The 26541-nt window shown below is 47.3% G+C and overlaps 1 protein-coding gene across 5 annotated transcripts in view; it reads right to left on the reverse strand.

Annotated features, from left to right (window-relative positions):
* The window catches only part of FNDC3A (fibronectin type III domain containing 3A), a 3436199-nt gene that overhangs the window by 1841382 nt on the left and 1568276 nt on the right, over positions 1–26541 (reverse strand). For all 5 annotated transcript variants that reach the window (XM_069639023.1, XM_069639022.1, XM_069639027.1 and 2 more), the window contains one exon: positions 3541–3594. In XM_069639023.1, the coding sequence (XP_069495124.1) occupies positions 3541–3594 (54 nt within the window). The remainder of the gene's footprint in view (positions 1–3540; positions 3595–26541) is intronic.

The following is a 26541-nucleotide window of genomic DNA, read 5'->3' on the forward strand; positions in this document are numbered from 1 at the left end:
AAGGGCTCGACTTGGGTTGGAGTCGCAGAAGAGAACACAAACACCATTTTAGAATCGAGTCCTGGCAAAAAATACCAACCGGCGAATTAATATTAATTAAATAAACCGTCGGTATGTTCGAGGCTATGAGAATTAAATAATTAAAGTTGGTAGCCTCGAACAATGGGAAAATCCCATAGGGGTATATTCGCGGTCTAATTTAAAAAGTAGTTTCCACTGCCACCAGCCAAAACTCTATCAGGGGGGACGGAGACGTGCCCCCTCGACTAACAGACCCCGGGGCAATCGAATTGCCCCGACCAGTACGTCAACAATATGATGGTTTGTACCGGTTTCTTTTAATAATTTGGGACTAGTAAAGCCAATGGTGACTTTACATGCCCTGGGAGACAGTAGTCAGTCCCAGGGTATGGAGTCTGCGGTGGGGTGTCACTATGACACCCCTGTGTCACTGCACGGAGGGTGCTGTGTGACACACATAGTAAAAACACATGAGACCCTATGGGGTAAAGGACCCCATAGCCCATAAAACACATTAACAGTCAAAGGAACACCATAAATCATGTCCAGGAGTGGGAGAAAAAGAGTCTCACTCTTGGCAGGAGAAAAAAACAAACCCCAGAAATCCAGCAAAGCTGCTGGGGGACTCACTAGGTTAGGAAATTCAGCCTAAAGAGAGAATTCTCCCTAACAAAGGCATTTTCTGCCACACTTATAGAACCAATTTCAGTGTGGCCCCAGATTTCTGTGCCTTATGATGAGGCTGGTACAGCTTTCATTTTATACATCTCTAAGGCTGGAGTCAAGGCACCCCTCCCATGTAAGTGAAAGAATTTCCTAATGCCCCCAATGTACTTCCTCAAGGTCAGCCCGGCTTTTGTAGCCTGCTCGCCCAAGGTTCCATTCTCAGTGAAGCATAGACACAGGTCATTGTGGGTATTAACCTGCTCCAGCTTTATTCCTTCGATTTCTATATTGACCTTAACATGCTTAGCCATCTTGTGTCTGAAGACCAAGCTTTTGGTTTTAAATTTATTTCTTGGCGCAGTTTGCTGCATTTCTTCACAAAGGCAGCCATGATATGCTTGATGCACACAGGAGTAGATGACAGCAATACTGCATCGTCTCCAAAGAAATAGGGAGGGAAGTGTAAATGACCTATCTTTGCGGGGTCCATAGCATTGATCATCAATTCCTCTATTAGCCTGTTGATGTAAATACAGAAGAGGAGCGGGCCAATACGCAACCCTGTCTTACTCCGTGTTGCACCTTAAAGCTATCCGTGTTTTCTCCACTTAGTCCCCATCTCACCACAGCCCTATTGTTATGATATAAGTCCGGGATTAACAGGAGCTGCCCAGCCGGGATGTTGTATCCTTTTAGCATTTCCCAAAGCTGAGATCTTGGGACTAAATGAAAGGCCGTTTTAAGGTCAGCAAATACAGAATATAGCTTGGTGTTGTTCAGAACAGTTTATTTGCTGACAATAAGATTTAGCTTAAGGCCCAGCTCAAGGGTCCCAACTCCTTGTTTAAAGGCTACCTGTAGCGGGCTTATGATACCTTTACTCTCAACCCATTCTTGCAGGTGGTCTAGAATTGCCTTCGCATAAGGTTTTCCGCCCCATGTAATAAGGTGATGGGCGGTAAGTCTCGGGGGAATCCTTAATTCCCTTTTTAAAAATCGGGACAATTGCGGTCTCCCTCCATGTCATAAGTACCTCCCGACCGTGCAACTGCATTGAACACCCTAGCCAATACCGGGCACCAAATAGACACATCATGTTTATAGAGATCTGTAGGTACACAGTCAGGCCCTGGTGCTTTCCCGTTGCCCAGGGCACAAACGGCTCTCTCTACTTCTTTGGTACTGAATGCAAGGTCGCTAGCATGTCCCAGGTGTTCATAAATTGAATCTAGCCACCATGACAAGTTCACCAGAGCCTTGCCATCCGTATATAGATTTTGGAAATGACTGAGACCTTAATTCTGTTCAAGGGATGCTTTGGAAACAAACATTGGGACTAGCAAACTCAGTGCCAAACTCAATCATCAGACATGAGTTTAGCTTAGTCTTCCTGGCAACCAGAGCTAAGTGGAGAAAACTGGCTGGGTTTGTTAAATTATTAAATCTGGCACAAATGTCCCTTTACCAGAGTTGGGTTGAAGTTCAAACTAGAGTGTCAGGTGCTAGCATTACAGTGTTTAAGGCCCAGATGAGTGAAACACTCTTGGAAAATGGCTCCTCTAAAGTCCTCTTTAGAGGCTACAGTAAATAAGGAGCTCTTCAAACATGACTGGGCAGTCACCACAGAGCAGTTGGGCACATACACACTATATGGCGAGTACTCCAGATTACTCACAAAAAGGGAGGAGATCCCCAAATATATTCTTATCTTCCCATGTCCAAAATTGCAGGCAATGCCCCTACGCTTTCGATTCAACCAAATTCCCACGTTAGAAAGAACAAGTAAGTGGGATTTGAGTCTGGGAAACCAGACTTGTAGGTTTTGCTCTAATTGTTCTGCCAGAGAAACCCTTAAACACCTAGTAACCAATTGTCCTGCTTTAGGGGGGGAAAGAAACAGACATCTTGGAACATCTATTGTGAGTGATGTCATGTGGACAAGCCTGATGGGAGGACAATGGCAGAGTCTGATTCTTGCATTGTGTGGGTTCCTTGCAATGAGGAACATTGAAGAGTTATAAGAACTAGCTAAAATGTTTCCAATTCAATGGTCAACTTAATCAATGATGAGTTAAATGTAATCCATCTTAACGATGAAAACTTATTACATAATGATTTAAAATGTAATCATTTTTAATGAAGAAAACACTTTCTGGCTTGTAAAATGATTCATTGTATTTTACTTTTTCTTTTGTGTGAAAGGTTTGTACACTTGTTGTTTGAACCAAAACACAAATAACAAAATAAATTTAAAAAAGCTAAAACATGCGACAATGCTTATATTTTTCTTAAGAAAAACAGTTCACTTTAACATTGCACCTAAAGCAATCTCATACTGAAACTGTCTCAGTGCAACCAAGCTTACAATGAAAATGCGTACCTTAAAAAGACAACCTAGCTAATTAAATGTTGCAAAATGAAACCACATGCAATTTATTAACATTTTGTGCGCTTCACACATTATTAAACGAACATGTTTTACTACCAGCACACTGTCAAAATAATAACTCATAGTGGTCTCAGAAGTGTCCATTTCCGTTTTGACTCAAAAAGGTCATCTGATGGCACTGAACATGAAACATAAGTAAGGGAGGTTCTGGGAGTTTCTCGTTATCGGCCTATATCCTGGGTTTGAATCTCAACCAGAGTCTTTAGCTCACCGACCTTTCACAGAAGAGAAACAAACATCAATTCAATACATCCAATAACAAGTAAAACAAAGTTATGCTAACAAGGAAATAGAACCAACATTAGTAACACATTTCAGATTTGGGGCAACATCTTGATTGATTGAGATATTGGCTGGCTAGTTAACATTTTGACTAATAAAGTTGACAATTTTCAACCACTTACCTCATCCCACTCTAGAAGATAGTTGTGTATTTTAGAACCATTGTCACAAGATGCCTGAAACAGAAAACATTTTCACATTATGAAAAAACATTTTGAAAAAATTCAACCAGTCAACACACATACATTATCATTATATTGCAAGTCACTTAACAAAGGACCGTCACACGTTGAGGAATCTATCAGTGATTGTTTAGAAAGGTGAAGGGTGACCTCTCGAAAACCACATACAGAAAAACATGGCTGCTCAAGTATCTGAAGATGTTTAACCTTAAAGACAAAAGTCTGAATAAAGATATGTTCAACTTAGAGTATATGGCTAGCAAGGCCACCACATTAACAAAGTGAGAAGAAAAATCTTCAGCACCACCACTCACCTGCAGTTGTTGAACACAACTGTTCAGACACCATAATGGGTGAGGGAGACAGGACTCCAACAAAGGAAATATTGGGTGTTCAAGGTCAAAGGGTCGGCACCAGTTATCGATCATGAGACAGACTAAGATAACATCAGATATTGCACTGTTAAAATTGGTAACTTATTTTGTATTTACCACATTATATACAGGCAAGGACGCCATTGTGAAGCTAGGGGCATACTCCGGTGACAACAGAGACTTTACCAATTAAACTGGGGGAGAACGCATTTTGAAGCATCGTATTGTATATTCATCTAAAACCATTCCACTAATACCATTCCATCAAAATGTTTCCATCTACAAAATGTCCATCTAATGCATGTTTTTGGGGGTTAAAGGATTCATTTTTGTTCTGGTGTATTTTAAATGGTAAAAAACACAGGCTTGTGGGGTGGGGGCCCCAAATAAAAAATGTTTAGATGGAAAAATGTTGATGGAATGCCATTAGATGGTTTTAGATGTAATGACCATACACCGTATACCAGCCATTAAATCAGAGTAGCTATACTGAAATAACTTCATTCCCTGAGGCAAGGCATCACAATGTATACCAGCCAGTAAACCTGAGCAGCCATATTAAAATCACTGTTTTCCCAGACAATCCTGTGCACCATCCAAGGTGCATGCTGCAAAATGAATCTCCCTGGGCTCTGTGATTGGCTCCCAGAGGGCATATGACATGCTGCCTCATTTATTATTAAGTCTCCTCTAGGTGTCCAGCCAGGGGCATCTTCAGCTAAGGGCCAAAAGCAGCAAAGGGTGACTTACCCGTTTGGGCCTATTAGATCCAAAATGGACCTAGGGCCACAACCTCTTAAGCCAGGACTTTGCTGTGCTCGCTCTTTGCTTCCATACACAGGAATGCTTCCACTCATTGACTATTTGTTCAATGTGGACCTGCTGTTAGCTTACAAGACCAAGGAACATTCCTGTTTTGCGCCTGTTAGCTATCTTTTGGTTGCCTATAGTGCCCTACTAGCTCCACTCAAATTACACCTACTTCTTCTCAGCCAACCTTTTCCCATTCCCGCTCATCCACCTACTCTCTCTTCCTCTTGCGCTGCAACTTTTCTTCACTGTCTTCACTTGAATATTTCTTCTACCCTTCATCACGCACCTGAACTTCGCCTCATTCCTCCTCCTTCTTCTTTCAAAGACTTCACCCTCAACTTGGCCTAACGTTTGCCTCACTCTGTGCGTCTGCATCTCCCTCCACTCCGCACCAGCACTCCTCAAACACAACACTTCCTTTCTCCCAGGATCGCCAACCACTTCTATCCCCTCAGCTAAAACACAACACCTGTTCATTTCCACAACTCTATCATCCCTTTCACTTGGCCTCTGGAATGCAAAATCCTTCTGCAACAAGTCTTCCTACATCACTGACCACTTTGACTCTTATCACCATTAACTTTCACTTCTTGCTATCGCATTTATTTTGCAATTTTTGACTGCCTCAAAGCCTGTTAAGCCCCTTTCCTCTACCCCCAACCCTCTTCTTTCTGTCCCTCTCCCCTGCCCGTCTCCCAGTCGACCACTGTATGGTGATTGGCCCTTGAGCCCAGTGTTTGTAGCACCTGTGTGGTGCATCAGGAAGCATAGCAGTCAGAGCTGCATTTATGATCCAGGCAGCCTCCTGATTAGGTCATTAATAGTACTGTGCGTGATCTGTTCCTGCGAAACGTTTGGTTTGGAGTAAGTGTACGTTTACATTTATTTTGCAATATGCGTCCACCTCGAGGCCCGTTAAGCCCCCTTCCTCCACACCCAGCCATCTTCTTTCTCCCCCTATCCCCCGCCCACCTCCCAGTTGACCCCTGTATGGTGACTGGCCCTTGGGCCCAGTGTTTGCAGCACCTGACTTTTCCTGGTGTTGAAGGTGTGTGAATCCCCAGAGAACTTGGAATGTCTGTGAGTCTTATTTTGAGGCTCTTTGTATAAATGTTGTTACCAAGCACCTATTGCCCTCTATGTTGCCCGGCTCACCCTCCTACCCCCCACAGCCTGCTGCTTCCCCTCTCTCTGACCCCCTCTCATCCCCCTGACCTCCCCTAATTGGCCAGGCATAAACCCATATAGACTAACCATCTAGGGCAGCGTCGGCCCATGCAACCCCTGCGGCAAAGAACCCCAAGGCAAAGGACCACTCCAGATACAACACCAGACAGTGTTGGCCGTGTTAGCCTGTGGCGCATGCTGCGGTCGACCAGTAGTGACTGACAAGGTAGGTGAAGTATGGACAGGGGGGACCAGCAATCACTGCTCCCCATTAGACTGTCCAACCCATCTAACTAGCCTATTATCAAATTGTTGAGTCCTAATGTGTCTAGAAAGACTGCATCCCTTAACCATACCTCTTATCTAGGCAGACTGTAGCCCTCAGGCATATCTTGATTGTGCCAGATCGCAGCATTTCACATTTACTCTGATTGTGCCAGATAGACTGATTGTGCCAGATCTCTCACTTCAAGATAACTATTAGCGAGCAATATCACACAACTAGGTAGACTATACTCTGTGCTAGCTAGTCCAGATACAATTGCATATATGAGCAGGCGTCACAATTAGACAGAATTGGGAAGATTAGCTTGCGTCATATCTAGACAGAACTGTAATACTAGCCTGCGTCATATCCAGGCAGAATTGTGCATATTAGCCTCCGTCACATCTAGAGATAATTGTAATACTAGCTTGCGTCACATCTAAACAGAATTGTGAAGACTAGCATTGCAATACATCTAGACAGAATTGTGAAGTTTAGCATTGTGTCACACCTAGACAGAATTGTGATACTAACTTGCATCATATCTAGACAGAATTGTGAAGATTAGCTTGTGCCACATCCAGATAGTATTGTGAAGACTAGCATTGCGTCACATCTAGACAGAATTGTCATACTAGCTCACATCACATCTAGACAGAATTGTGAACGTTAGCATTGCGTCACATCTAGACAGAATTGTGAAGATTAGCATTGCGTCACATTTAGACAGAATTGTAAAAATTAGCTTGCATCACATCTTGACAGAATTGTGAATGTCAGCTTGCATCACATCTAGATTGAATTGTAAAGATTAGCATTGCGCCACAGGATTGTGAAGATTAGACTTCTTCACTTCTAATGAGCGATGCCACTAACCAAGCCCACTAAACAATCTGACCCCTCTGCATACATCTCTCACACTCTACACAACCACACCTCCAAAGCACTACAAACCGCACGCACTACAAAACATAACACACATAGTCTCGCACACTAACACATGACGGCTACTGTTAGGGAGAATTCTCTCTTTAGGCTGAATTTCCTAACCCAGTGACCCCCAGCAGCTTTGCTGGATTTCTGGAGTTTGTTTTTTTCCTCCTGCCAAGAGTGAGACTCTTTTCCTCCCACTCTTGGACATGATTTATGGTATTGCTTTGACTGGTAATGTGTTTTTTGGGCTATGGGGTCCTTTACTCCATAGGGTCTCATGTGTTTTTCCTATGTGTGTTACACCGCACCCTCCGTGCAGTAACACAGGGGTGTCATAGTGACACCCCACCATAGACACCATACCCTGGGACTGACTACTGTCTCCAAGGGCATGTAAAGTCACCATTGGCTTTACTAGTCCCAAATTATTAATAGAAACCAGTACAAACCATCATATTCTGGAAGTACTGGTCGGGGCAATTCGATTGCCCCGGGGTCTGTTAGTCGAGGGGGCACGTCTCCGTCCCCCCTGATCGAGTTTTGGCTGGTGGCAGTGGAAACTACTTTTTATATTCGACCGCGAATATTCTCCTATGGGATTTTCCCATAGTTCAAGGCTACCAACTTTAATTATTTAATTCTCATAGCCTCGAACATACCGCCGGTTTATTTAATTAATATTAATTCTCCGGTTGGAATTTTTTGCCAAGACTCGATTCTAAAATGGCGTTTGTGTTCTCTTCTGTGACTCCAACCCAAGTCGAGCCCTTTGTTCCACTCCAAAAAAGCCTCCAAAAGTGGTGACACTCTGTCTGGGTACCACAGGGGGTGTAGGAGGGGGTTTAGGCACCCTGGACCGAGTTACCCTGGTAACTCAGGTCGCATTCTTGTGTGATTGGCCCAAGTGGTGAGCCGGCCGGCTCACCACTTAGCATGTTCGAGTGACAGCTAGGCTGAGTGAATGGGGGTTTTCTGCATAAAAGCAGGGCTTTGGGGACTGGAACTTCAGAAGTCGCCACAGGACCTGAGAATCCGACGAGGGAGAAGCTGAGCCGACCTACCACGACGACACCACCGGTGCAGCCCTGCAGAACCGACTCACCACTTGACGACGACAGAGAAGATCTCCCGGCTGGAGAGGCTTTTTCCCCTGACTGGTGGGCACAACCAGTTTTCCTTTCTTTCTTCGCACCCCAGCACGGTTTGTGGTCGAACTGCCCGTGCCAAACACCCCAGCAGCCGGATAGCCACTCACCACTGAACCGCGAATCACCGGACCGCTCCTTGTACCTGATAAACTCTGCGGCTGGTTTCTTCCCTGGCAGTGCAACGGACTCCTGTCTTCCTCCACGACGAGATCCTCTCTTCCCCCGGACGAAGCACCGACTTGCACCCGCTGCCAGGAACAACTGCCCCCGCTGGAGCATTCTCACCACTTTAAGGCCTCCCTTTCTAAAGATTGCTACAAGGTAATAATAACTCCTTAACTTTCTGGACTGGGCTGGCCGCCTTGATCCTCTAACTGGTCCCTTTCTGTGGTCCAACTCCTTTTTGAACCTTTACAAGACTTTTGTGCACTGCAACCGTGTGACCTTGGACACATTTCGTTTGGATAAGTGTAATCTGAAAGTGGATCCGGCCTCTTGAACTCTAACTTCACGGTTTTACTTTGCCTTCCTCTCTTGTTGTGTTCTTGAAAAAGTGTTGGGATCTGTTTCAATTTGTTCTCTGCTTTTCTCTCCCTTTTTAAAACGAACTATTAGAGTGCCATCTACGTTAAGCGCTCAACGCTGTCTGAAAATAAGTGGGGCTTTACTTAAGTCTTGTCTAATATTCTTTTAAGGGAGTGTATATCTTTTAGTGACCGTGTTTTTTAATTGCTTACTATTAGTGCCTGTGTGTTTTTCTAGATGTGGTTTTAAATAAATAATTATATCTCTTTTACACCAAGCCCTGGTCAGTGTTTACTTGTTCTATTGTGTACTCTTGACCTATTGTGAATACTCTGTATACTGCCTAACTCTTCTTGAGGGAAGTCTGACTGTTCAGCCACAGCTACCAAGTGAATCTGTGTGGAACAGACTGCTACAAGTGGGTTTACTGCCAAACACCTGTAGTCCTAAATCTGTTGCAGTGGTCCCAGAAGGAACTGCACAGGTTTCTGCCTAACAGCTATCAACCGAAAAGCACACCTAAGCTCAGTGAACGGTGTTAACCGAACTGCGGCTGCCAAGAGCACATCACAGCTCTCTTGCTCTTTTTCCCACTCAACCGACCCTCTTTCCTTTTCAGATCCGCCAGAGCGCCAGGCGACCACTCCGGTGGTGATAGTATGCAGTATAAATATCCTTTAACATTAACATGACCCTGTTTCACTAGCGGTTCTCCAATCTGACACTAGTAGCTTCTCCACCTGCCCATACCAGCTGGGAATGGTGATGGCGTGGGACTCCTTATGTCATGATGCCTACCCCCGGGGACCCAGACCAAGTCCAGCAACCCCGGAAGCAGGCATCAAGTTACCCCAAGCAAGCCCAACAACTCCCGCTAGGGGCTATTTGGGTGCAGTCCTGACGCCTATGGCGCCAGGCTCATATGGAGAGTCAGTCCTGGCGCCATAGGTGCCAGGCCCATAGATTAAAACATACCTAATGCAGAGTATGCTGCAAACGTACCTGATGCAGACCATGCTGCAAGAGCTCCAAGCCAAACGAGGCTTGGAAGGGACTATTTTACCTAGGGACTATTTTTTTTACTCGGGTGGGGCTGGGGAGGAATACTTACCTGGGACTACTTTGGAGGCTATTTAAACCACGCCCGTAGAGCAGCACACGCTTCGCGTTATTCTGCATTCAGCAGCGTAACGCTCACCGTGCCTGCAAGTCTGCATCCAGTCTTCTGCCACGCCCGCCTCGAGTTTGGAGCTCCTAGAAAAAGGGAGAAAGAAGGAGAAAAGGTTAGAACAAGAGTAATACCTTTGATCCTTACCTGAATTCCCGATCCATCGCGCCTTCGAGCTGGAAGAAAGAAGTTATTTTATGCGCGTCGCCTCGCCTGCAGCAGCGCCGCGCTGAACTCACCGGCCTTCGCCGCATCTTCACATTTCACCGCATCCTCCTGCATGTTCCCGCCGCACTCCGGCACCTAAGTAGAAGACAAGAACAGCAAGGTGAGCCAAGGGAATACACAGAGGAATACCCCCATAGACTTACCTGATTTTACCACCGGGGGTACTATTCTTCTTCACGGGTCGGCGCAGCTTCCACTGCATCCTAAGGGGAAACAAAAGGACAGCAAGGTGAAACAAGGGACTAACAAGGGGAACCCTCCTCACCACAAAAGACTTACCTGATTTTACCGCCGGAGGCATTATTCCCCGAGACTTCACACTTTCTCTCAGCACCCGAATAAGGGAGAATGGACATTATTTTTTTCGAACTGTATTGGGTAATACTAATTCTTACCAGAACATTACCGGTTGCCACGAGGAACTCTTCAGTAGGGTCAAGCTGCAACCTGCAAGGAATCAGACAAGAGTGAAAGTCAGGCATTTGAACTCTTACGAACTACATACTTACGGCGTCTTGCCGGGAATATCGGAGTCAATATTGTCCTGGAATTCACCAATTCCTTCGAGTCAGTGAAGCAACTGGTTATCTACGCGCCCCTGCGCTCAATGCAGGATGGAGAGCTCATCTTTTCAAATCATCAGGTGAGACTATAAGAGGGAACATCCAAGGTGATCAGTGGGGAGAACAGCAGGATGGGGGGATTTACGCTCAACTCCACGAATGGTTAATTCCCTTTCTCCGTTTGCAGAAGAATATTCCTACGGGCCAAGCAAACGAAGCTAGGTGGGCCAGTCCAGTCTGTCATCTCGGCCCTACGCGTCACATTGGGGGAGGCCGCAGCAGTCCAGTCCAGATCGACGCCTCTGTGGGAGCCATGTGAGCTGAACACCTTATCAATAATGCCATCACCACTTCCACTGCTGAGATCACCCCCTTCCTTGTTTGAATATGCCACTATTCAACTCTTCCCTCCTACTCCTCTCAATGTTCTGGCTATCTATCGACCCCCTGGGACTCTTTACTCCTTCCCTGACCTGAACCTTCTCCTGAAGTCAACTCCTAGGCATCCCAATTGGCATGCAGGGGGAATTTAACCTAGAAACAATTGTGTACAGGCGTGTTATAAATGCCACATCATATCATACCATATATCATAACCTTTTCAAGCTCTCTGCAGCCACCTGTCTAACCACTCAAGCGGGAGCTCTCTTGACCCTGTCCCTCTATTTCACTCTCCTCCTCTGAACTTTCCATTGACCCCTCTCCCTGTGATCAGTCCATTGTTCATTTTAACATCTTGTTTGCTCCACCTTCTACTCCTTTCCGCACTTCAATGAACAAGAAGAAATTCAGATAAGGACTCTCTTGCCCCTTACTTTGATGATGTGTTGACCTCTCCCATGTCTCTCCCGCATTTCCCTATTCATGCCTCTTTCATTGACCTGCTTTTTCTTTTTTTTCTAAACTCTTTTTATTAGTGGTCACAGGAAGATACAGGGCACCATTGCACAGTTTATCGTGCATATACAACAGGAGTACACTATTCAATGCATTCTTTAAAAAAACAATGTTATGGTTACATGTCATCATCAGCAATCATATTACACAAGTAGACTCTAAACGGGCCCCAGATGTCTTTGGGTCTGCATGTCGCAGGTTGGGTCGAAACAAATTGCTCCTGTGACTCATTGACGTGTGTTAATTCTTGTAGGAACTGGTTCATGCTGGGTGGTGCGGCGCTTTTCCATTTCTGTAGAATACATTTTTTGGCAACAGCACATGAGATGTTGAATAATCTTCTGATTTTTTCAGAACGTTTGCCTATGTCGCCGAACAAGTATCTCTGGGGGGTATTGACCTGCTTTTTCTGAGTTTCACTATGAAATTATGACTCCCTTTGTCCAATACTAACTGGCTCGCACATTCAAATGTCCCGGACCCGGTCCTCTGTCCTGGATCACCGCCGAGATTCAGACCCACAAAACTAACATGTGCCATGACCTACAATGCTGGCACAAATTAAGGTCCCTCACCTTAATCCTGGCCTGCAAGAAATCCCTTGCTGCCCTCACCGCTACACTGGTTTGTCAAATCCCCCTACTTCATGAACCAAATAGCCTCCCTTCACAATCACCCCAGCAAACTCATCAAACCATCAGGCTTTGCTCACACCTCCCAAGACAATTTCCATCACCATCCTCTGTTTCTGCTAATGACTTTGCACACAAATATTTCCCCTAAAATCTCTTAAATTGCTAACTCGCACAGTCTTCTTCTCTTTTCCTTCCCAACCCTCCTACTGTCCATCACCACTCCCCCATCCATTCTGCTCTTGACTACTTCTCCCTTACCTCTCCTACCCAATTAGCACCCATTCTTGCAGCACCAACACATCTTGCACTCCTATCGACCATCAAAGGTGCACATAATGATCTGTCCTTAAATATCTGAGCTCTTTAACCTCTCCACTCCTCCTCCTCGTCCTCCTCCTCCTCCTCCTCCTTCTCCTCCTATTCCTCCTCCTCCTCCTCCCCCCCCTCCTTCTGGACTTTTCCCTGCTTCCTTGAAATCTGCAACTGTCCTAATCCTACTGAAGAAACCCTCTGTTGGCCCAAACGACCCAGCAAACTGTTGCCCAGTTTCCTTAATTCCCAATTAATCCTAGGCCCTTGAGCAGGAGGTCTTAAACTAGTTCACTAAATACCCTGAGGATAATGGCCTTGGAGATCTCCTTCAATCTGTCCTCCGTAGTAAACGCTCAACTGAGACAGCACTCATGCACATCTTTAACTTTCTCTTTGATGGTCACCAAGACAAACTCTCTTCTATACTCACCCTTTTGGACTCATCTCCCGCTTTCGACATGGTCAACATCTCCTCTCTCCTCCTTACTCTCCAGAACCTTAGGCTTTGCAAATATGCTCTTGCCTGTGTGATGAAACCTATGGAGTCATCACTGAACCCCAGCCTAAAGTCTCCTCCCATGTGGCCTAGGGACGGCAGCCGCTACCTGATCCTGAACCTGTGGGTGGTATTTTGAGGGAGGAGATGGCTGCTGGGGAGATGTACTGGACTCATCAGGAGAGACACCGTATTCTTCCATTCATCTTTAAGATGACCCTATAATATTAAGTTCCTGATGTCATGGTATCATTATACCAATCCTTCCAATGGTAAACCCTTTAAACCCCTTATTGCCAAACATCCTAGGCAGGATACCATTTATACTTCATATGCACATAATGCTCACTTAACATCTCCTATTAATGTTGGTTTAATATGAAGACAAACCTAAAGTAAAATAGTTTTAAAAGGGTCAAAACTCTCTGGACTCTGCACTGTATAGTGAAGCAGTGGAGGCAAATGGATGCAACATCCATCATACAGTGGTACTATGTAATTGGGGACATTATAAGTATGTAAAAAATGATGGCACTAGTTTGGGGTACAATGAGGAGATTTGGCACAGTTTGGTCACCCTTTCTTACCTACGCTCTGAAAGACTATACTCATTTGTATATCACGCAAAGACAAAGGATACTTGCTATACACCCTGAGGAAGAAGACTAAACCAAAGATAGATGCTAGAATACCTAGACTAGATCAGGCGGTGTCACAGGGGGTAAGCTATGTTGGGAGGGTTTGTACAGTTACTGTTGATCAATTGTTTTGTATGAATTCCCATTGGAGAAGAGCTGTGAGATTGATTACACTGCTGAAGTTGCTTTTGATTTTATATGTAAATAAAGATTTGGTTGGAAAAAAAACCTTTCTCCTGACTCCAACTCCCATAAATCCTTCAGTACTGGGACAAGGAAGAGGAGAAAGGAGTTCATGTGGAGCAGAAGAAATACCAATGTGCAGACTAGTCGTGATGCTAATCAGATGTGTGGGATATTTAAAAACAGTGTGCCTTTTCATGGCAGTAGTAAAGCAAAAGAAGAGATGCAGAGCGGGCGCAGCAGGAAACAGAACCGAGAGTAGACACATGCGTGAGAACTCTGTGTAGGAAAGCAAGCGCTTCCCTCAGAGAAGGCGAGAGACCGGGAGAAGCAGAGCAGGTTACGCAGAAGGACCGTTTGTCAACTGGCAGCAGTGGAGAGGCTATCGAGGTCGCAGTCACAATGAAAGGCAGAGGTTTCACCGGCGGACAACGTAGAAGCTGTCAGGAGAACCGCAAGAGTGTCTGAAAAACTGGGAACGCTTTCCCGTGGCACAGACAGTGCTGCAGCTCTACGTCACACGTCGGACACACCAGCAAACACTGGTGAGTCTGCCCAAGAGCATTGGGAGTCCCGGGGCGTACCGACAGGCACAATTGGGAAGTTACTTTAAATATCAAACAAGTAACATAGAAAGACTGAATTTGCACAAGTCTCCATATATGAGATGTTGATTTGGGGAAATCTGAAGTAAATGCTGGTGTGGGCAAATGAACTTTCATGAAGTATTTGAGAGGCAAGATCTGTACAAATCCTCATATATGAAAAGTTATTATGGGGAAAATTGGAACAAATATTGCCACAAGTCAATGAAGGTTAACAATGAAGATAGCTATCCAAACTTGGAACAAGTCTCCATATAAGGGATGACAATAAGGGGGAAGTTGGAAAAAGTGATACCTGGAACAAATAGAGTATAACCAGTTAAGGAGTACAACTGTGTTATACTTAAAGAGAGCTGAAAGATTAACAGACGTCCTGGTGGAACTTTCCCCCCAAATCAAGTCTTTGCGGGGAAAGATACCTGGCAGAAAAGTATACTAGGGGATCTACCAAGCCCAAAGCCCACCAGACACAGATCTACCTATTCCTGGCATGGGAGTACGCCAGGTAATCCATCTAGAGTTTGTGAACCAAAAAGACATTTTTGTGAAGAGGGTTCCTGGCAGTAGAGTACACCAGGAGACCATCCCTAATAAACTGTTGAATAGAAGAAACACTTTGCGCCATCCTTGTAAAAACGATCACTACTTTGAAAAAGGCACTGGTTGCTATTCTTCAGAAGGTGTTGTGTAAAAGACGCTTCTACTACTCTTGGGTAGCCATTGTTTGGAAAGACAATGTTTTCATCATCACTAAGAAAGTCTTAAAACATAATTTCTTGGATTCCAAGATGGCCGCCGATCACCGAGGACACAGCTAGATGAGCTCTGTCCCTCACAGAAGCTCTACCTAGAGAAAAGACTATAAACGCACCAAACAGACTAGCAAACTTACTCAGAGCACTGCAGCGGGATCCGGAGCTACTTGGGCAAGCTATCACCTTGCACACAATAAACAAATGGGATGGCTGTGGGCCGGCTCTGCGGGCCAGGGACCCGGACCAGAACAACAGCAGAGTGAGGGCCAGGAGAGCAGCGCGGCCTAGAGTCCGGCTACAGCTTCCCCCACATCCCAGTTCTGGAGCCCCCCATACGCTCCTCAACCGCACGTACAATAAGGCTGGGAACCTCGGAAGCATCCTGATAGTTTGGGGGCATTGCTGGGAAAAAGGAACATAAGAAGAAGCGAAGGCCCAGAAGAAGCTCCTCCTTGCATGAGGCTCGGATGGCATAAACACCTCTGGGGACTCTGAATTTCAGCCCAGTAAGGACTAATCACCTACCCCCAAATCATACTACCTAGAATGGCACCCAGTCTCCAGTAGCAATACAGCGGATCCTGGTCGGGAAAGACAGCGCAGCAGGTTTACAAACCCATAAGGGGCAACAGGGATGCCCTAGAAAAGACTACAGGCAATGTCAGGCACCAAAGGCAGGAAAACGACGCAGAAGACTATGCAACATAACACACCCAGCGAAAACCCAATCCGTAGCTGCTGGCTCAGGTCCCAGGGGGCACAGCCAATCTCAGAGAGCTCACACCATCCCCCTGAGTATATAGCAAACACCATAGAGAACGATATGGCAGCCTCCAAAGAAGACATCAAGCACTGTTTCCTAGAGTTCCATGATACATTTTCCACCTCCCTTCAAGCGTAATTTAACACATTCACCATAGAATTCTGATCAGCATTAAGCAAAATAAGGAAAGATGTAGCGTCTCTCGATAAAGGAACGGACACGAATGAAAAGGCACTACAAGACCTGGCCCTGGCAACACAAAATCGGACAAGGAGATCCAATATCCGTATCAGGAACCTCCCAGAAACGGTTGTAGATGCAGACCTGAAAGATGTAGTATCGGGTATCTTCAGAGATCTTATTAATGCATAAGGAGAGGTGGATATCCCAATTGACAGGATCCACAGAGCAGGCCCAAAACGCCAAGACCCAGGCGCCCGCCCCCACGACATCCTGGCAGCATTGGCAATCTACCCACAAAGGGAACAACTCCTGAGAGCAGCTAGAAGGGCGACGCCGATTACATATAACCGCAAAGAAATCCAATTCTTCCAAGATCTCTCCCAACTTACGCTTCAGAAAAAAAGGGACAGTTGCAAGCTACTTGATCACCTACAAGCCAAGAAAATAACTTATAGATGTACCTTCCCATATGACCTTCTGTTCAGCTGGGAGGGCAAACAATACAGGACGATGACGAAGGAGGAGGGGGCCCGGATACTGCGAATCGACTTGGACAATCACGCAGAATCAAACAAGAGCTGGCAGTGCACTCCAAGGGGAACCCCGACCTTGGGAATGGACACAGATCGAACGTGGTTGTGGGAAAATCCCGAAAGGCCCCCTAGATGGCGCGGTCCCACACCAAGAAGGCAGGTATCTCACCTGAAAAGAACTGATGCGGCTGAAGCAGGTAACAAATTGTTGAGCTGGGAACTTTACTCTAGACAAGCTAAGCTATGGCGCAGCCCACCTTGGAATCCACAGAGGACCATAGTTGAGGTTTTAGGATACCTTGCACATGCCCCTGGTAATAGTACTAGCCCACCTCTGAGGTTGAGCCCTCGGCAGAAATAGCATAGTAATTCATTCAGAGTTCCATCTCTCTTCCCTCGGGTTCAAAACCCTCTTGTTATTTGCCTTTCGCCTGCGCGGTAACATAAAATATCTCACCCATGCCCCAGAGCACTCCGGTACGAGCATTCTCTCTTTCATACTCACCGCAGATTCTCTGCTCTGCCAGGTAGCTTCGTACTGCTCTTCATTTGCCTCTTTGCTCCCGGATAGGCGTCGGGCGTTGTAGCGGGCAGCGTTCCGTGGCTGTCAGGAATTCTCTGTGTTCCTCAGCTCCAGCTGGGAGCACTTAACAACGGCAAGTGTTGGGGTTTTGGTCCTCTCGCAGCCTGCTAGGGTCGTACCACCTCCTTCCTCCCCTGGGAACACACAGCGTTCTCTCTGCCTGTGCTGTTCCAGCCTGCTCCTCACCGCACTTCTGCCACCTTCTCTACAGATAGGTTCTCTATGAACTGGTGCTTGGGCCTGCCTTTAAGCACCTGTAACCTCCCAATCGGTTGCAGGTGTGTGTAGTTTGCCTGGCCCTCATTACAACAATTAATAGGACATGCCTGACCCTTTCCAGGTATCGTCCTCGTCTCAGTACTATAGTGGTGAAACTGACTAGGAGTGTGTATTACTCCTTTTCGCCTCTTCCTCATCTCCGTATTCATGGATTTCTGGGACTTGAAGTCACAATTGAAAAACAGAGTACTTTTGAGTTTCTGCCTTATAATGATTCCTGAATGTTCGAGGCATATTAGGATCTTTATTCTCCCTTCTCCCTTAGTTGGATTCTCCCCCCATGTGATCCGCATCAACACCAGGGACTCGATCAGGAGGTGTCTGCCATGCCCTAGCCGCATGAAAGGAGTCCTCGACCAGGGATTTTGGGAGAATCAAAGCTGATTCTTCACAAATATCACAATACAATGTTATAGTATAAGTATTCCCTCCGCATCTGCAATTGTGTTATTTTAAGTCATTTATTATCGAAATTGACATCACTGTTGTTCAAATAAATGACCAGAAATACTTGATTCTGACACCGCATACAAGCTGAAGAATGCACTGTCAAAGAGATGGTGAGGAAAATGCAATAAACTGCTTTCCAATGATGTGGTTTTAAATCTTTCCCTTCAATATGTTATTATTACATTCAACAGCTACGCATGAGATGAGATTTGTTTTTTCTCAAAATGCAGCAAAAGTTATGTTAGGGGGCATGGCCTGGAGCTGGAGCGCGAAGCATGCTCCTTGAGTGCTGCTGGCCCTGACAACCAGGCATGTAGCTGCGGTGTTAGCCTGTATTAGGCTGAGTAGTGTGGGCTCGCTTTGCTCTTCTTACCAGATCCCTACCTAAATAATAAATCACAGACCAATTATGTTTATGAAAAGTTGTAGGCCATAGGCATTCTATTTTCTTACAGAAAATACAAAACAACAAAAATCAATATACTGCCATATGCTTTTGGGCACCTTGTGTCCAGTCCCGAAGTTGCCCAAGGCTCCTCCTGAGTCCTTGTTACCCCTGGGCCTTCGTTCCTGGGCACATGCCGCCTACGACATGCTTTGGACCGTGTACCGAAAGAGTACTCGGCGTTCCGGCTCCTGCCTGCTCCTTTCTTCTTCCGTTATTCTTGTAGGGTGAGTTGGGTGGCAAACGTTTTTCCTTCCCCTTATCCAGGCGCTAAGAGCCTACCCGAGAGAGGTGAGCTCTTTACCTGGTTTGTGCCGCCTCTCCTTTTCCTGGCTTACTTATACACCCCAGGCCTTTTGTTCCTTCTTGGGGGCCGGGTTTCCCGCAACTTCCCCAGGTGCTGTTTCCTGCCCTTTCCTGGGCTTTTGTTTCTTGTGGTGCCATTCGGACGCCCCTCCCTACTGCTTTCACGCCGTTTCCCCCCACCCCGCGCCTAAACTCCCAGGCCCTCCATCGTCCTGCATTTCATGCGGCCCGGGGCCTGGGGCATTCCAGCTGGAAACCCTCACTGGAGAAGCAGGCGACAGGCGGTCAGCGGGGGAAAACAGAAGCCATGTAGCCCTCCTTGCTCCTGAGTTTGGTGCCCGCTTCTTCGATATTCACACCAAGATGGCAGATCTAGCCCGGGGGCTCTGGGGATCGGGCTGTTGCTGACGGCAGGGAGCCGAGCGGACCCGTCCCTGAGGCGGCGCACCGAGCTGGCGGAAAGGAGTTGGCTGCATAGAGCAATGGAGGGCTCCGGTGGTATGGAGAGAGCTGCTTGTGGCTCAGAGGGGGCCGCAATCGCAAGGAGGTCAAAGGAGCTGGAAAGTGGAGAACCACGATCAGGGGGACATCAGTGATCCTAAATACGCCTTACTGACGGCCCCCTGGGGCCGGCAATAATGTGGTGTCCTGAGGTGGATAACGGCAGCAAAGATCGAGTCCTGAAATAAGCATTGAAGGGATATATAATACATCAAACAAGCACCTAAAGACTGTAATGCTGCCTTTCAGCGAGTGATTGGAGGGAGCCGCAGTGCATGTGAGTGGTACCTGGGAGCAGGAGTGAGAAACTGTTAGGGAGAATTATCTGTTTAGGCTGAATTTCCTAACCTAGTGAGTCCCCCAGCAGCTTTGCTGGATTTTTGGGGTTTATTTTTTTCTCCTGCCAAGAGTGAGACTATTTTACCCTCACTCTTGGGCATGATTTGAGTGTGTTTCTTTGAATCTAGATGTGTTTAATGGGCTATGGGGTCTTTTACTCCATAGGGCTTCATGTGTTTTTGTGATATGTGTTACACAGCACCCTCAGTGCAGTGACACAGGGGTGTCATAGTGACCACCCAGTATAGACTCCATACCCTGGGACTGACTACTGTCTCCCAGGGCATGTAAAGTCACCATTGACTTTACTAGTCTTAAATTCTGAAAAGAACCAGTACAAACCATCATATTGTGGACGTACTGGCTGGGGCAATTCGATTAGCCCCAGGGTCTGTTAGTCGAGGGGGCACGTCTCCGTCCCCCCTGATCCAGTTTTGGCTGGTGGCAGTGGATACTACTTTTTATATTCAACCGCGAATATTTTCCTACGGGATTTCCCATTGTTTTAGGCTACTATCTTTATTTAATTATTTACGGTAGCCTCGAACATACCGCCGGTTTATTTAATTAATATTAATTCTCCGGTTGGTATTTTTTGCCAAAACTTGATTCTCTTCTGTGACTCCAACCCAAGTCGAGGCCTTTGTTCCACTTTTTGGCGGGCTTCTCCACAGAAGCCCTCCAAAGTGGTGCCACTCTGTCTGGGGTACTTAGGAGGGGTGGAGGGAAATTTAGGCACCCTGGACTGAGTTGCCTAGGCAACTCAAGTCGCACTCCATCCTGATGATTGGCCCAAGTGATGAGCCGGCCCGCTCACCATTTAGCATGTTTGAGTGACAGCTAGGCTGAGTGAATGGGGGTTTGCTGCATAAAAGCAGGGCTTTGGGGACTGGAACTTCAGAAGTCGCCACAGGACCTAAGAATCCGACGAGGGAGAAGCTGAGCCGACCTGCCACGACACCACCACCGGTGGAGCCCTGCTGGACTGCCTCACCACTTTTCCCAACGACAGAGGAGATCTCCCGCCGGAGAGTCTTCTTCCTTTGACTGGTGGGGATAACCAGTTTCACCGTCTTTTCGCTTTCCCGACGTACCTCGTGGCCGCCTTGCCTCTGCCAAGCACCCCGGCAACCGGGATACCACGTTTTACCAAAACCGCGAAACAAAGGTACCACCTTTGACCTCAAAACTCCGTGGCTGGTTTCTGCCCTGGTAGTGCAACGACCTTCATCTTTCCTCTAAGTCGAGATCTTCTCTTCCCCTGGACGACGACGCAACTTGCACCCACTACCAGGAACATCTGCCACCGCTGGAGGATTCTTCCCACTTTAGGTACCGTGTCCCGCCTGGCTTCCCTTGCTACCGACTGTACGGGGTAGATTTAACCCCCGGCTTTCGAACCTGGGTTAGCCTGGGACACCCTGGCTAAACCTTTCTAAGCCTCTCTAAACTCTTTTTGAACCCTCTGCAAGACTTTCTAAGCCTAGTGTAACTGTGTGATCTTGGGCGCATTTGTGCTCTGCTCTCTCTAAGAGTGGGCCTTTGGACTTTGGCTCACCAATGACTTTTGCTCTTCTGCCTTGCTAACAGTGTTCCTGAATCTTAGAGTGGTGTACCTTTCCATATTCTGTCTTTTTCCCTCCCTTTCTCACAAACTTATTGGAGTGCCATCTAGTTAAGCGCTCACCCCTGTATGAAAATAAGTTGTGTTTTACAGTGACTTATCTGATAAGGAAAAAGGGGTGTATATATTATAATGGTAACTGTGTTCAGAATATTTTACAATAAGAGTGCTGGAGTGTTTCAAACCGTGTGTTTTTAAATAAATAATTATATACTTTGATACCAAAGCTCTGGTCAGTGTTTGCTTGTATTATTGTATCTGGGTACCTATTGTGTATACTTTGAATACTGCCTAACTCTTCTTGAGGGAAGTCTGACTGCTCAGCCACAGCTACCAGGTAAATCTGGGTGGTACAGACTGCTACCAAGTGGGTTTACTGCCAACACCTGTAGTCTTAAATCTTTTGCAGTGTTCCCTAAGGGAACTGCACAGGTTTCTGCCTAACAGAAACCATCAGGAAAAGCAATCGAAAATCTATGCCCCTCACTAGAGGGGATAAGTGGGGCAGTCTGCGGGGCAGGGGGGTTCTTCCACAAAACTACTCTATGCAGCCTCCCCCCAGGGGACTGCTGTTGAAATGCTCCGGTGGACCCGCCTGCAGTAGCGATAGGGCCCTGGAGGACTGAAGAGAGTGAAACCATCTGAGAGCCAACCATAACCACCACAGCAGCAGCGGCGGACTGACAAAGGTGAACTCAAAGAGTGGCCATAGTGCATTTAATCATGGCTTGGCAGCGGGGGCATTATAATCTCACCAAGCAATATGGCGAAAACCCCCAAAGCAACAAAACAGGCAGACATTTCCACCTTGCTAACGGCGAGCACCACAGAGAAAGCAAAAAAGGGAGAACGAATTGAGGCGATGATTCACACGCAGAACCCTGGTCTGACTCCATCACAGCCCATGCAAACAGTAACCAAAACTGATTTGCAAGAACTCCTAGCTGCAATGACAAGGGAATATCAAAGGGGCACCTAAGAGCTCATGAAGAAAATTACCAGCCTGGACAAGTGTCGGGGTGGTCGAGAGCAGGACTGCGGAGGTGGAGACAGCCCTAAATGAGCAGAACTATGAAATCGGAGAGAAGGCGGACAGGATAGCTGCTCTAAAGGCCAGATGTGAAGCCCTAGAAATGAAGCAGGAGAAAACCATTCATGCCGCAATAATATCCGACTAGGAGGCATCCCGTCTACAGTCCCTGCTGCAGAGCTTGAAGAATGTGTTTGCGACCTCTTCTGCTATTTACTAGCTCTCCCTGACAGTGCTTTAGTGGAACTAGAAAGAGTACACCGCACCCAGCCGAGGCAACCATAGACCTTCCCCCCCAATGTCCTGGTGAGGCTCCACTTGTGCAGGGTCAAGGAAGAGATAATGAAAGCGGCCAGAGACTCGCCTCGTATCGAGTTCAGGGATGCCTCTGTTACGAAGTAAGATCTGGCGGCAACAACACTATCGAAAAGAATGAACCTAAAACCACTGACGGAATGGTTGCTGTAGAGGAAGATTGCATACCGCTGGGGGTTCCCCACGGCGTTGCTGTTCACGGTGGAAGGCAAGCAGTGGAAGATACAAACTATGAAGGAAGCAGAAAAGCTCCTTAACCCGTCCTGTCCAGAGGAATGGGGAGATAGCAGCCCTACGCCGAGAGTGGCCCCCGGAGGGTTGATGCAAAACCCTGGTCCCGAGAGAGCAGACAGCAGAGACCCAAAGGCCCGATCCACAGGAATAAGAAAGGGGCAAAGGATTGAGGCAGGGCAGACTACTGAAGATTAGGAAGCGCACGTTCGCCCGAAGAGGGTGATGGGTTGTGTCCCCCCTTCCAAGTGGCAGGTGGCCAGGGACCCACGAGAAGAGATTGGAGGGCATCCATGGACCATGGCTGAAGGGCACAGCTAGGGCAGGACTCAAACTGCGGAAGGACTGTTGAGCATCTGAGTTTAAAACACGAGCTAGCAGTGACTCAGATCTGGAGTGCTCCTGGACCCAATGGTCGGTGAGAGGGGGTGGGGGTCTTGGCAGTTACACTTGATGGTATGCGCATGGTTGTGGAGGTATGGTTGTTGGGGGCTGGCCCGGTTGCACCAGGTTGCCGCAAGGTACGTGGGTTAGACTCATGCATTTTGTTTTTCCTAGTTCTAAGGGATTGGGGGAAGGGTGGGGGTTAAGGGGTGATAAGTTGGGCGGGAGCGTTTTGGGGAGCATGAGGCATCACACGGCTGTCTACACAACACTACCTGACTACACAGATAAAGGTTCGGTCACTCATGAGCGCACAGGGTACGAGACCTGTGCCACAGGTGGGACATATCATACTGATAGAAATCCATGGAGGACAGCTCCGCTAGAGAACTTTGCATGGTAACATAGAATGTGCAGGGGCTTAATTTCCCAGGGAAGCTAAAGTCAGTGGCTTGCAAGCTAACAGAGCTTTCAGCTGACATAGTCTGCATACAGTAGACGCATCTCCTAGTTACTGACGAGTGGCGGGTACAATTTGGGCAGTTCTCTAGGGGTTACGTCACCACCTCAGAGAAAAAGAAGAGGGAGGTTGCGCTGCTCTTCAGCAGGGAGGTCCCACTAACTGAGGTCACAGTGAAGCGGGACCCATTCGGAAGGTACATACTAGTGAAAGGGTGCTTACACAAGAAAACCCTTACATTTGCATCAATCTACTGTCCGAATAGTGCACAAGACCGGTTCCTAGGGACAACTGCACCAGACATTATTAGATTTGCAGAGGGCCGGTTCATGATGGGGAGAGATTTCAACTTGGTCCCCGAGCCAGGGAATGACGAAACCCTACTGCCCACTAGGAAAGAGTACACGAGAGCTGTAGGGTTTGGCAAGTTCCTTAGAGAGGTGGGGATAGTGGATGTTTGGCAGCAATTCAAGGCAGGCTCGCATGATTACACATTCTACTCCCACGTCCACAAGGGCCTGTCACGAATAGACCTAATCCTCATGTCCACTGAGCGGTTTCCTTGTCTGGAGGGGGTCAGTATTATGGTCCAGGGTGATTTCGGACAACGCCCCCGTGTTGGCTTGCATTCAGCAATTCGCTTTCCAGACTGGGCTTAGAGGCCCTGGAAGCTGCAGGACTCCATACTACAAGACGCAGCAATCAGGGGGGGCAATATCTAATGACCTAACCAACTATTTCAGGGAAAATTCCTAGGTGGGCTGTTCGCTGTCAACGGTCTGGGATGCCACGAAGGCAGTAATACGGGGGGATTTGATAACATGCGCTGCAGCACTCAGCAGAACTGTGCGGTTACAGCAAGCTCAGCAAGAAGACAGGGTGGAGGAGTTAGAATAGTTACACAAAGCCAACCAGTCCACGATAGTTTGGAGGTAGCTCAAGAAGGCAAAGTCCATGCTGGAAATGCACGTAGTCGACATCTCCTTGTGCCCTAGCATACACCAAACAGTTATACTATGTAAACCGCAACAAAGTGAATCGGCGCTGGGTATATAAATTGAAAAAAATACATGTCCGCAATAATATGCGAACATTAAGAGGCTCGGATGGTTCCCTATTGCTCTCGGAGAGGGACAAACTGAAGGCGATGATGGACCACCTTAGAGGCATAATGACTGGGGCCCGAATAGAGAGTGCACTGCAATCTAGATATTCAGCAACAATCCCCCCCTGCAGGGGTCCCACCGGTTCAATTCGACACCATGGAGGTGCCCATCAGCCTTCAAGAGGTAACAGAGGCAATCAAGGCCCTGAAAAACACGGCTCCGTGCCCAGACAAATTCACAGCGCGATTTAAAAAAGTTAATGCCTATGTCTTGACCCCCCCCCCCGTCTAACAGACCTCTTCAAGGCCTTCCTAACCACAGGGTGCATCACACCATCTATGGAGGAATCCCTTACAGTGCTCATACCAAAACCCAGGAAAGACCTGGAAGACTGCAGTTCATACAGGCCCATAACGCTAATGAACAATGATGCAAAACTTTTCTCGAAGATATTGCATCTCGGCTCGCTCCCAGGCAGGAGTTTGTCCCAGGACGTACCGCCCAAGATAACATAAGACGTATCCTCAAGTTGAGGATACACAACGCTCACAAAGCGTTTGACCTACTCAATTGGGGGTATATAAGGAAGACACTGGCCCACTATGGGTTCAGCCCGAAGTATACAAAATGGGTCTTGGCCAAATATCAGCAACCCACCACGCCCCTGAGAATTAACGATGTCCGATCCCCGAATTTGGAAATCTCGCGGGGCACTCGTCAGGGCTTCCCCCACCACCTCTAATATTTGCACTATCTATGGATCCATTTGCTACCAGGATACGGGCCAATCCACAGATACACGGAATGCGGGTGGGAGGCCACAGATACAAAATCTCCTTCTATGCCGATGATGTCCTACTCTCCTTTACTCAGCTGGAGGCATCCCTAGAGATGCTGTGGTGCAAAATCTCGCAGTTCAGTAAGGTTGGAACAAGTTACTTACCTGTAACTGTTGTTCTCCAGCATGGGTCTGGCATGGATTCACATGCTCATGAATATTCCCCGTCGTCAGGCTGGGAATCCTCGGTAAAGAAAAAACCAGTATCAGTTTCGTTTCTGATCTGTCTTTCGTAGTAATAACCAATCACTGGTCTCTGCGTCATACTGACCACAGCCAATGACTGCCCTCTACCTAAGCACCGCCTCTGGCAGCCATCTTCAGATTTGGAAGCACGTGAAGTGGCAGTATGACCAAGTGAAGAGCCGCAGAGGGGTAGGCGGGAGGGTTCGCATGTGAATCCATGCCAGACCCATGCTGGAGAACAACAGTTACAGGTTAAGTAACTTGTTCCTTCTCCAGCATGGGGTCTGGCATGGATTCACATGCTCATGAATAAAGAATACATAGCAGTACACACATGCACAACCACGGGAGGTGGCAAAGGCTCAACATTAAGCATTACATCAAACTCAACATTAAGCATCTTACCTCCTCACCAGGCTCACCTCAGGCGAACAGGTTGCGCAGCACTGCTTGGCCGACCCTGGACTCCTCCCTGGAATCCCGATCGACGCAGTAGAACTTCGTGAAGGTGTGCGTCGACCTCCACGTAGCAGCCCTGCATATGTCCAGCAGGGGCACACCAGAAAGGAACGCCGTGGTAGCAGCGATCGCTCTGGTGGAATGGGCTCTCGGACGGCCGGGCAGCGGTCGGTTTGCCAACCGATGACAGTACATGATACAGCCGGAGAGCCATCTGGAAA

This window comes from Ambystoma mexicanum, chromosome 7q, assembly GCF_040938575.1.
Source record: "Ambystoma mexicanum isolate Mex_15411 chromosome 7q, UKY_AmexF1_1, whole genome shotgun sequence".
Classification (NCBI taxonomy): Eukaryota; Metazoa; Chordata; class Amphibia; order Caudata; family Ambystomatidae; genus Ambystoma; species Ambystoma mexicanum.